At 42.1% G+C, this 12,976-nt stretch overlaps 1 protein-coding gene across 1 annotated transcript in view; it reads left to right on the forward strand.

Moving 5' to 3' along the window:
- The window catches only part of MYO3B (myosin IIIB), a 381,433-nt gene that overhangs the window by 104,407 nt on the left and 264,050 nt on the right, over positions 1-12,976 (forward strand). The window contains exon 7 of the mRNA XM_060106164.1: positions 4,184-4,249. Within this exon, the coding sequence (XP_059962147.1) occupies positions 4,184-4,249 (66 nt within the window). The remainder of the gene's footprint in view (positions 1-4,183; positions 4,250-12,976) is intronic.

Genomic DNA, 12,976 nt, shown 5'->3' on the forward strand with positions numbered 1-12,976 from the left:
GTGCTGACTTTAAGGTGCCCCTGGGAAATCAAAATGAAACTTCTAATAAGTAGCTGGATGCACCAGCCAAAAGGCAGAGGAAAAATTGAGGCAAGAGATATAGATTAGGAAGCTGATGACGTATAGTGAGCCCTCAGTGAACGTGTAGAACGGGAGGAGAATAGAGCTAAGAACAGAATGCTGGGGCCGCTAATATTGTAGGTACACCAGAGGGAGAAGCACTCACAAAAGAAACTGAAGAAAAACCTACATGGTCTCCCATCATGGGGTCTGGGTTCCTCATGGCTCATTTCTTCCTTTCTCCTCTACTTGGCCTGCTTTCTTCTCGTTCCCTGGTTTCCTGCCTGTTCCTAGTATCTGCTTCCTAAAACCAGTTTGTACAGTGTACTCCATGGCCTCTCCCATCTGCCTCGTCACCATGGATCTTTCAGCTTCAGCTCCCATTACTGAAGTGCCTCATTCTCCTGGTTTTTTGTTTGTTTGTTTGTTTGTTTTGTTTCTCAGTTCAAGGTGAAAAAAAAGGAAAACCTTCTAAAGAGAATCAAATTGACCCAGCTTATTATTTGGCGTCATGCCTTGGCGTAGGTTACCAGTTTAGATTTGGATTGGTTGTCCTGAGGTCAGGTACCCCCCTTCATCCAATCAGCTGCTTCTCTGTTTCAGAAACTGAAATGAATTCAGTTTGACTGTTCAGCAAATCATTTTGTTCCACAGAGGCTTTGGGGGAAGAAGGTTAACTTTATCTCCATCATATTTGCTGGACCCAGGATTATGATGTCAAAAGTGGGCATCGCCCCTTGCTGCTAGCCTCATGTAGCCCTAATCCTGTCTGTGTGCAGGGGATCATTTTGTAGAAATTGAATTTAGGGTCCAAACACAGGAATAAAATCCAGGCAGGCAAACCTCAAATCGAAAATAGTCATTTTCCTTTACTGACTAATCTCTTTTCTACATTGCCTTGGTATGTTTATAAATATTATCTGTTTATAAACATTATCCAAATGAGCGCTTGTTATTCAGGTTCGTGGACCTTTCAGGACTCACCATTCATACATCCTGCTCTCAGCATCCATACACATACCTGAGTGATGCCTGCCTATCTCAGCTATGCACTGAGTCTTCTATCACATTGAATATGAAGCATCTCTCCTTTCAGAGAGAGATGCTTTGGGCAAGGTTGCAATTTGCATCCGTAGTGTTGAGAGGAGCCAAAAAGGTGCAATTTTTATTATTTGGTGCTCTTCCTGGATGGCAGGAGAACTAGAGTTTATATTGCCAATGCAAACAAAGTATTGTAAAGCCTTCAAATTCCTTTTAGTTTCCATTATACTCAGATAGTAATCTTTCACAAGACCTCAATTTACTGAACCTAAGTATGATGGATGGACTCCAGGAAAGGCAGGGCATCTACAAGTTCAAATGAGCTTCTCTAAAACCAAATTCCTATGATGCCAAGCTTCAGAGAAAGTGTTTCCTTGTGTGGGGTTCATGTGAGGCCACCATGGATTGGTGGTGGCCTGGGTGGGTGGCAATCTGCTGCTTTCCTCTGTGTCCTCCTACAGAGGTTCAGACCAACAAATAAACAGTAGCCCCTGCCCATGGTTCCTGCTGAGGGACAGACTGAAAACAGGGAAGGGACAGTGGACAGTGTTCTCTACACAAGTATTGACACTTCCATCCATTCCTCCGGTGGACCCTTGCCAGGTCATTCTCTAATTGCAGTAGAGGGTTATCCCTCCATGCTCGGCTGGCCAAGGTCAAGCTTACTAGGGTTTAATCAAGTCTGTTACTCTGTCTACAAGTAACTTCTTCATCCACACCCAAAAATGGTTAACGGTTTTGGGGGTGGATGAAGTGTGTTAGACAATAGATTTCTTGAGCACCTCTTCTCTGTGGAACTGACCCCTGTGAGAGCAGAATGAGCAGGAAACCTGAGCAGAGCAAGGGAAGTTTGAGCTCTGGAGAGGGCTGTAGAGATGATGTAGGGTAAGCTGCTCACTGAGAGATGCCCACAGAGGTGAACTGGGAGGACATATGGATGTACAATCTCAAACAGCTGGAGCCAGTAAGAACAGGTCAGCCATGCTGGTATTAAAGCAGAAGTTATGTGATGGTACTTCTATTATTTAAAGAAAGCCAGGGAAAGATAAAGGCAAATATTGTTGAATGAAATGAATGAGATAGAGGCTGCCTCCAAAATACCTGAAGGGCAACTTTCAACTGTTACTCTTTCTAGGTGGGTACACAGATAATTTTCCTTTGGGTCTTTGAATCAGAAGATCTGAAGGATGATTAAATTCTTATGCAGAATGGGGAAACCGTATATTTCCTCTCATCATTCTTCCTTCCCACCTCATCCTTCCCTTCTGCTCTCTCTCCAGACCTGAAAGAATCATATAGTCTAGCCTCAAAAACTTAGTCATGTTCTTTGAACCTACCAGACTTTTTTACACTTCTGTGACTTGGTACATCTTGTTTCCTAAGCCTGAAATGGCTTCCCTCTTCTCTGTCTTGAAAAAAATCCAACCAATCTTCAGGGGCCAGCTCAAGTTCATTTTCTTTTTAAAGTCTTCTGGGACTCCCCAGATTGGGTAAGTTGCCCCTTTATTATGCTTCCACTTACCTTTGTAGTTGTGATATACTTATCAAATTAGGTTCTAATCATGTAATAGGATAATACTCTGAAATATGATCGGCTCAATTAGGATTAATTGCATATAACAGTGGCTTTAAAGAAGACGGAAGTTTATTTCTCTTTCCTGTTAAGGAAGACTAGGGAGAAGCAGTCTAGAGCTGGTATGGCAGCTTTACAATGTCATCATGAATCCAGTTTCCTATCTACCTTCTTTGCCATACTCAACTCATAGCTCTCATTTTCATTTCATGTCCAAAATGGCTGCTCAGGCTCCAGCCATCATATCCATGCTCCAGGAAGCAAATAGGGGGAAGAAAAAAATGGCATGTCTCCCATCTTTTAAGAAGACTTTCTAGAAACACCACAGAACAATTTTAGTAATATATCATTTGGCCAGAACGCAGTCACGTGGCAATATCTAGATGCAAGGAACTCAGGAAAATATATATGGCAGCATTGTGCCAGAATAAAAGTTGTACTAGAAGAAATGAAAAAAAGAATGGTATTGAAGAGGCAAGTTACAGTCACATTATCTGATACATTTGTTAAATTTCTGGTCATTCTTGCTGCTTCCCCTGCCTCTGCCTATGGAGGCTGAGCAATCTATGGCTTTAGGAAGCAGTTAGAACCCAAGTGAAGGGTTATGTATACAAAGATGTATAATGGGTTTAAGATTTACAGTCATAATTCAGGTGTGCAGAAATGTAACTTTCTTCATTTGCTGAACTTGACTTGCTCACAAACCCCTATTTCCATTAATAGCTAGAAAGAAAAAAATTCTTATCAACTAAAGGTAATGTCCCTTCTGTTTTAAAATTGATTCTATTTGGGTAAATATTCAGCCAAATGCAGGGTTCTTACTTTTTCCTTTTTCTGCCTTCCCACCAGGAAATGGTCTAGTTACCAGAGTCTTTCCACAGTTCTCTAGTTCTCTTGGACCGCCAGTACTTAGTTGTATTAGGTGTTGTCCTCCTTGCTACCCAGGATCTTCTTGGGGTCTGAAACTTGTCTTAGTGGTTTTGCTTTCTCCAGTACCTATTGCAGAGGTTGACATATAGGAAAGAGTTAAAAACGTGACCAGTGAATTTATAAGTGTACTTTAATTGAATCACATAATTAATTCAAATGGTAGTATAATGATCTGAAAATCCTGTAAAATTAAAAGTCTATTTCTCTCAAGCCCCTAGCACTCGGTTTATAGCTTTCTTATGGCGCTAATAATACTCAGCTCTCAGTTATAGTGGCTGTGTGCTTGCCTCACCCTTCATTACAGTGTGTGCTCCTTGAGGAATGTTGTTGATCTGTGTAACTCTCAGAGGTCCTGCAGAAAGCCGTGGACATGATTGGCCTTCAGTCAATGGAAATGAGCCACTAAATGAGTAGGGGCTGACACTTTATAATTTATCATTGGTGAATGACTCTCACCCAGGAAGAAATAAGAATAGATTTTATCAGAGCTATTTAGAACAGTATCAGTAAAGGCAAGTTGATATTTTGCTTTTAACGGAACCCTTTCTTTGTAAGAAAAAAATTGCTTTTATTTTTCAGAAATCCTCCACCTACTTTACTTCATCCGGAAAAATGGTGTGAGGAATTCAACCACTTCATTTCACAGTGAGTATTTCTTCCACTGAAAATTGCTCATCCAGCAAGTCCTTGGACAGTGATTGGAGAAGTCCAAGGTGTGGAATTGACTTGGTGCTAGAAGTTGTTATGCCTTCTAGCACATTATGACACAAAATTTGTTCCAGTAAATGATAGAAGATGCCCCTGCAGGATTTGAGAAATAAGGAGTTCCATGTGACTCTTGGTTATAATCAGTTCTTCTGATCATATGTGCCACATTCATCTGACTCTGCTCTGTCCTGGGGCACATATTGCCAGTGGGTCTTGTTTAATAAGGGAGGAGACTGCATCTAAAAATCTGACACCCACACTTGGGCCAGAGAGGGAACAGAAGGTGGCAGCCTTCAGTAGAGGTTTTGCAGCTTGGAAGTTGGGCTTTGCTTTAGGATCTGTGCTTTGGGAGCAGGGCTCCAGTTCCTAAGATGATTGAGGGGCCAAAGTAAGATCTCAGACCTGAGGCTCCAAGGTGAGGAGCCCCAGCCAGGGCTCAGAGTGTGGAGAACAAGATGAAAACCCAACTGATGGGTGATGTTCCTGGTGGGAGCTCTGTTACCAGGAACTAGGCAGTATTGCATGGGACTAAGACAGGAACAGAATCAACAGCAACACCAACGGGGTGGTGACTGAGTGCTGGGAACATGAGCTTTTGGCCTGTCCCCTGACAGAGAACCACACTGGTCCTGACTCTGGGGAAGATGCTCAGTATGTTGGAGGGAGCTATATGATCCCAAGCAAAGGGCCTGGTGAACTGCGGGGACAGGAATCTAGACAAGGCCGTTACAAGCCATATCCCAGCTAGTAGCTGGGAAGAGGTGCTCTCAGTGTCTACTGTATCAAACACGGGGTTCAGAGGTCATGGGAGGAGAAAAGAAGTGACCAAGATAGCTGATGAACAGGAAGTAGGGAAGGGTCAACACAAATTTCTCTAAATTATACCTATGTGCATACTTAACTTCCACCAAGATGCAGAGCAATGAAGCAGACTGGGTCTCTTGATCGCCTTCCTTAAATACAATACAATCCCTTGTTCACAATTCCAAAATCCAAAGAGCTCTGAAAAATGGAAGTTTTTTTGTACTTGAGTCATTCATCTGCAAGCCCTGACCTTATGTGAACTGATTTGGTGGCAACACATGACCTAAACTGAATTGAGGCTATTTATAGCCATTATTTATCCTACTCAGTGTGAATATTCATGTGAATTGCTGCAGATATATTAATGTGTTTGATTACAGTGTGCTGCCCCAGATCCTGCTGGGGATGTTACATAAAATACAGTAAATGCACGGGTTTACTTTTCTAAAATTTGATAAAATTCTGAATTCCAAAACATATTTGCCCCAAGGGTTTTGTATAAAGAACTGTGAACCTGTGTTTCATTTTCATTTCAATGCAACATAGTTCAAGGTCCTTGAAATTGTTTGATTGTCCAGTCAATCCCTCCTAGCTTTTTGCCATCTTGCTCAGGAGAGAGGAAGGGTAAAGAACTCCAAGAATTCTACTAGCAAGGCTGTGTCAGAATGTGACCATGAAGTTCAAGGCCAGGGATGGAGGACATTTCCTTGTCCCTTCAGTCCCCACTCTGATGTTTCTGCAGAATGCAGAAGCAACCCCAAGTCAATGGTGGTGACAGTGGGCAATGTTGAGAGGAACAACAGATAACAGCAGGAGGGATGATGCTCCCATAGGAGCAGAGGAAGAGCCACTTCCTGATATTTGGAAGCCAAAGGAGGAGGTGGAAGGCCCTGGAGAGCTAAAGACATCCTGGTGGCTGGGAACACATTTCAGATCACCCCAGGGAAAGAAATCCAGGGGCTAGGGTTCCAGTGATTTTGCTGGCGAAGGCTGGAGCCAAAGAGTTTTCCTTTTCATTCCATTGCTGCACACAGATGCCCTTGACTGACCTTCTCTAAGCTGCTGGCCTGGAAAACCACATTACATATTCACAGATACACTTTCCTATACCAAGCTCTCGTGATGCCTCTAAAATGTGACTTGACCCACTCACCAAAGTTTGGTTTCTGTATACTTCTCCAAGAGTATGTTTGTGTTCTTAAACTGAGCACGGTATTGCTTGGATAGATTTGGGAATAAAGGTACATAATTGATGATAGGGTTGGGACTTTCAGGGTTAAATACAGTATAGAAATCCCTCTCTACTGTTGATTTTTCTTTATGGCAAATCCTGTTATATGCCAAATCCTGTTATATGCCGTTTAAATCTGCTTATGTCTTCCCCAACTCTGAGAATTCCAAATGCGCTCATTCTGAGTTGCTTTAGACTTAGGAAAGTGTTGATACTAGAATGGAGGACTCAATGTAGAAAACAATGCCTTTAGTATGCATACATCAGGGGCAAAGCAAAAGCATCTTATTGAAATTACAGAGTAGAGTGTCTGAAGAGGTTCTAATGAACCAAGGAAGGTAAATAGAAATTAAGTGATTGTGTGCTTTATTACTAATTTAAGATATGGAAAAATGTCATCAGTCTTCTATTTATTTAATGACTTGTCCTTATTGGTTTTATTAGTGAAAATATTATATATTTTAGGTGTTCATGGATTCTTTCCTGACCTCAGCCCCCCAGTCCTGTTTTCCCCATAACATCTGAGATTCTTCAATCATGAGTTTTCCTTTTACAAGATTTTTAGGAATGTAGCTCTCAAGATTAGGAACTAATTATTATATTTTATATTTTTAGGTAGAAAACTACCCACTATTCCCAAATAATGTCCTTTGGTTTCATAAAGGAGCCAGACTACCAAATGTAATTTTAATTTTCTATTTCATTCTATTTATTCAAATTTCTAACTAAATGTAAGCAAAGACACTCACTGGGTTAGAAATGTCTATTTAAAGAGAGAGCCTTGGTTTATTTTTATACTTACCTTGCTCATATTGGGAGGGAAAGGGAAAAAGGATGAAGGATTAAGACCTCCAGATTATAAAATTTTCATTATTGCTGGGACTGAGGTGGGAAGATGATTATCTGGTAATTTAGGAAAAATTTTTTAGCCTGAATTATCCAGAAAATTTCTTCAATTCCCATTGTAAATGGGGGCACAGTGCATTGTATTAGAGTAAACTAAACTGGTTCTTTCTAAAGAATAAACAGGACAAGAAAATTTTTAACAGCTTTAAAACCTTTAATACCCTGTCCTCACATGACTGCTGAACCATAGCAGAGTCAATTCAGTAATTTCAGTCTTTCTTGGTCCATGATGGTCACCACTCACCAGAGGACCTTATGGCTTCTCATTGTTGCTGCGGGGGTCTGAAGGGATTGACCAGGCTGCAGCCCAGTGATCACAGCTGTGTAGACAGGGGAGAGTGTGTGTGTGTGTGTGTGTGTGTGTGTGTATGTGTGTGTGTGAGAGAGAGAGAAGAGAAGAGAAATAAGTGCGTGTGTGTGTGTGTGTGTGTGTGTGTGTGTGTGAGAGAGAGAGAGAGAGAGAGAGAGAGAGAGAGAGAGAAGAGAAGAGAAGAGAAATAAGTGCATGAGTGAGAGCAGAGGCAGGATGTAAGTACCAGGCTATGGCTTAGTGTTTTTCAGACATGTTTCCAGCCTTCTTAATTTAGAGACAGGAGGAGAGATTTTAAGGTCCGAAATCCTATTAGTAAACCTATTTTGAGGGTTAAAAAAAAAAAGAAAGGAAACATCAGCCTGTTTGGTTTTGAACCTGTGGTCGTTAGTGATAATTGACTCATTTATATGTGTTAGTTATGCATTTGTCAAAGCATGACTCCTGACAGCTTAGTTATGATAAATTAAACATGATGCTCACATAAATTCTGCACTGCTTTTTATCCATATGGTAGGTAGATGCTTGATGTTTTTTGTCACCTCTGTAATGTGTGGTTGGCTTTGTGTCGATTTCATTATCAGCCCTTTCCCCTTTGGCTAAAGCTATTTGCATAACAAGTTTATCTGGTTCAAGTCCCAGCCAGACTTCTGTGTCAGGAGGCTCCATTCAGAAGTAGCCTTTTGATAAGATAACAATTTTCCTTTGGCAGCTTCACCTTGGTCCTAAAGGATGTCACTCCTTTTTTCAGTGCAAACTAATTTCAGGTCTTTGGACTAAAAAACAAAAATAGTTTCCCAACCTTTGGCCAAAAGGTATCTGTGAACTATGCTTTTTCATTTTGCCTCTAAAACTTTTGGGGTTTTATTAAGAATTAGAGGGCTTCCCTGGTGGCGCAGTGGTTGAGAGTCCTCCTGCCGATGCAGGGGACACGGGTTCGTGGCCCGGTCCGGGAGGATCCCACATGCCACGGAGCGGCTGGGCCCGTGAGCCATGGCCGCTGAGCCTGCGCGTCCGGAGCCTGTGCTCCGCAACGGGAGAGGCCACAACAGTGAGAGGCCCGCGTACCGCAAAAAAAAAAAAAAAAAAAAAAAGAATTAGATTTAGGACTTCATCAATGGCTCTTGAGCTGACTAGTGAGACAATAAAGATGGATTTCTCTTCTCAAGGTCAAATCCATCAAGAGCACTATGGCTGCTCAGCTTTGGACTCAGTGATGACTTGAACTATATGGTTGCCCACGCACACACTGCTTTCCAGGGTTGGCTGGCTTGAGCAGCTAAGTGTGCAGGTGTGTCTAATTCCTAGGGTGAACATCATGGTCGAGCCCTGCCATTTAGTCATGAAATGTTGAGGTGACCTTTCCTATCCCTGCAAATGACATTAGAATGGCTATAAACAGTTGCACTGAATGTTAACAAGGTGAGATCACTCTAGCTACTAAAGTACTAAAACAAATGGACGTTTGCATAAATTTATTCCTTAAAAATTGAAACTCCGACCTGGAACATCTGCTTTTCTCTAGGCCTGAATGTTTATAAAGTAATCATTTTGGGGTGGTTGATTCCTTGACATTGAGTGTATTCCCTTCAAGGCAACAATTCTCAGTCCTTTGCCATTCTCCATTTTGTGTTTCAAGGCAGCTTAATTCCACATAGGTTTGTAATGTCGATGAACAACGGGCTTGGAATGATAAATATTCTAACTCAGAAATTGATAAGATTCTACAAGTATTCTTGGCTTTTTAAGTCCTCATGGATTCTCAGGTGGCCATGCACAATGTTAATACTTCCTGAGTAGAAGGATACAGTAACCTTTATTTACATTACTTCACAAATTGGTAATTTTAATTAAAATGAGTAGTGGTATCTCCAGTGACAGCCTCTCTCCATTTTAGATTTATTTAGCCAATGATTAGCTATTACAGTTTCTTGAATTAATTAGCATCCCTTGATCTATAGGGAATTGGTGAATTAATAAAAATTCATGGAGAAGCTAAAAAAAAATTCTAATTTAAAAAAACCCCAATTCTCCTCTCACCTCTAAACATACATTGATCAATATACTTATAAATGCAACCCAACTTCTTTCTCACTTTGAAAAATTGGGATTATTTTTTCCTTTATGAGAAGAACAAATAAAGCTGTGTGTTTCAAGGTTATATCTCCCTGAAGAGCATCTAATTTAGATTACCTAATAGATCATCTAAAGACACCAAGGGCCTGATTCAATCTCACTTGTACTCCACTTACAAACTCAGCTGATAAAATCTGCTTCTCTCATGGTATAAACCAAGAAGTGACTCAGTATGACTTGAGGTTTGAAACACAGTGCAGTATCCACACATACCTGGAATATACTGTTGTCCTGGGAACCGTGGCAATGACAGGTTTAGCATCATCCAAAATAAGCAAAATGCATAATAAAGTAGGTGCTCCAGACTCTAGCCATCATATTCTGTTTATTTCGCACCAAATGCTGAGTTTAGATCTTGTAAGAAACCAGGTCTGTAGCATATGTCATAGATTTCATATTAGTCCTTGTGACACATGATGTTAGATGACTTTTATTATTTTTTATTAATTTTTATTGGAGTGTAGTTGCTTTACAATGTTGTGTTAGCTTCTGCTATACAGCAAAGTGAATTATGTATATATATATATATATATAATATATATATATATATATCCCCTCTTTTTTCAGATTCCCTTCCCATTTATGTCACCACAGAGCACTGAGTAGAGTTCCCTGTGCTATCAGTAGGCTCTCATTAGTTATCATTAGTAGTGTATATATGTCAATCCCAATCTCCCAGTTCACCCCATTCCCCCCTTCCCCCTTTGATAACCACAAGTTTATTTTCTACATCTGTGACTCTGTTTCTGCTTTGCAAATAAATTCATCTGCACCATTTTTCTAAATTCCACATAGAAGCGATATTATATGATATTTGTCTTTCTCTTTCTCTTTTTTTTGTGGTATGTGGGCCTCTCACTGCTGTGGCCTCTCCCGTTGCGGAGCACAGGCTCCGGACGCGCAGGCTCAGCGACCATGGCTCACGGGCCTAGCCACTCTGCGGCATGTGGGATCTTCCTGGACCGGGGCACGAACCCGTGTCCCCTGCATCTGCAGGTGGACTCTTAACCACTGCGCCACCAGGGAAGCCCCTGTCTTTCTCTTTCTTACTTCACTCTGTATGACAATCTCTAGGTCCATCCATGTTGCTACAAATGGCATTATTTTGTTCCTTTTTATGGCTGAGTAATATTCCATTTTATATTTGTACCACATCTTCTTTATCCATTCCTTTGTTGATGGACATTTAGGTTGCTTCCATGTCCTGGCTATTGTAAATAGTGCTGCAGTGAACATCGGGGTGCATGCATCCTTTCAAATAATGGTTTTCTCCAGATATATGCCCGGGAGTGGGATTGCCGGGTCATATAGTGGCTCTATTTTTATTTATTTATTTATTTATTTTTGGCTGTGTTGGCTCCTCATTTCTGTGCGAGGGCTTTCTCTAGTTGCGGCAAGTGGGGGCCACCCCTCATCGCGCTGCACGGGCCTCTCACTATCGCGGCCTCTCTTGTTGCGGAGCACAGGCTCCAGACGCGCAGGCTCAGTAATTGTGGCTCACGGGGCTAGTTGCTCCACGGCATGTGGGAATCTTCCCAGACCGGGGCTCGAACCCGCGTCCCCTGCATCGGCAGGCGGACTCTCAACCACTGTGCCACCAGGGAAGCCCTCTATTTTTAGTTTTTTAAGGAACCTCCATGCTGTTCTCCATAGTGGCTGTACCAGTTTGCATTCCCATCAACAGTGCAAGAGGGTTCCCTTTAATCTACACCCTCTCCAGCATTTATTGTTGGTAGTTTTTTTGATGTTAGGTGACTTTTACATAAGGTTAGAATATACTGTCTGTACCTTTTATTCCATAATGGCTTTTCTTTCTTTCTTCTTTAAAAAAAAAAATCTTACTTGAATTTCATAATGTAAATCAAAAAGAATCTGCAGTTGAAATAAACAAGTGGTGGTGAGCTCTGCGCTCTCTGTATGTCCACGCACCTGGTGTGTGTGGGCTGGGCGTGGGGAGATGGGGGTGTGGCTCACACTTCCATCCACAGCCTGTTCCCCCTCAGCCCCTCCCCGCATGCTGCCTGGCTTATCATCAAGAAGAGGCAGCTGTGGAAGAGCAGTGTGTGCATCCAGCTGTGTCACTTAACAGCTCTGTAACCTGGGGGGAAGTATTTAACCTCTCTGACCTTTGCTTTTCAATTGTCAGATTTGGCTGAGAATACCCATCTCAGAGGGTTACTCTAAGGATTAAATTATATAATGTGTATGTAGAACCTGGCAGAAAATAATAAGTAACATATGTAACTCTTACTCGTGCCAGGCTCTGTTCTCTGCATGTCACACAATTGGCTTAATCCTCACAGTCCTCTGAGGTAGTTCTAATATTATCCCCACTTTACAGACATGGAGGTTGAAAGAGTCCAAGAGTCCCACGACCACAGCTCTTAAGGACTGGAGCTGGGATTTGAACGCCAGAAGACTTGCTTCGTATATATTCACGCTCAGCCAGCAGTAGCTGTTCTTTTGATCATCCTTTGCATTTGGCCATACCACTGTCCTGAAACTGCTTCTCTGAAAATGTCACTGGCTCCCTCCCTTTCCCTGCCATCGTGGGGTATGCGGCTGACTCTGTTCTTCTCACAGGACTTTCAGGATCAAGCAGTTCCTGGCCAAGAAACAAAGGCAGAATTGTCCCATTCCATTCCCTAGTGGATGCACATGGCAAAACTGGTTTTAAAGTCAGGTGTAACTCTAAGAGGAGACATTGGAGAAGAACCAAGCTGGGTCTGTAAGGAATCACACATGAGGTAGCACACGTGGTGATGCTAAGGCCACTAACGTCTTACCCCACCAAGCTGAAAACATCACCACTATTTGGACAGTTGGACATTGTGAGGAGGCTATTATTTTTCTCTTTGTTTCTTTGCCTTTGCACTAGTAGTTTCAGTAATAAAGTGTGAGACCTTTTGTTTGGAAAAAAAAAAGAAAGTGTCAATGACCTCCTCATCTTTGACACCTCTGGAGTATTTCAGTCTGCTGTCCAGCTTCTCTTTATTTAGACTTCAGCTCACTGACTTTCACAGCTCAGGACACACACACACACACACACACACACACTCACTCACTCACTCACTCACTCACTCCTCGGCTCCCTTCTCAAGGGCAACAGCAGAGCCCCTCAAGCTCAGCCTAGAGACCAGCCCCAGCAGGAGTCGAACAGAAGCGCAGACAGCCCTAGCTCTCCCTGCATCCCAGCGCACACCTTGTCTAGGCTGAGGCCTCTATCTCTGCTGTCTGCTGGCCACAGGCCACACCTTTCTTGGTAAGGAGGGAGCAG

This window comes from Mesoplodon densirostris, chromosome 8 (assembly GCF_025265405.1).
Source record: "Mesoplodon densirostris isolate mMesDen1 chromosome 8, mMesDen1 primary haplotype, whole genome shotgun sequence".
Classification (NCBI taxonomy): domain Eukaryota; kingdom Metazoa; phylum Chordata; class Mammalia; order Artiodactyla; family Ziphiidae; genus Mesoplodon; species Mesoplodon densirostris.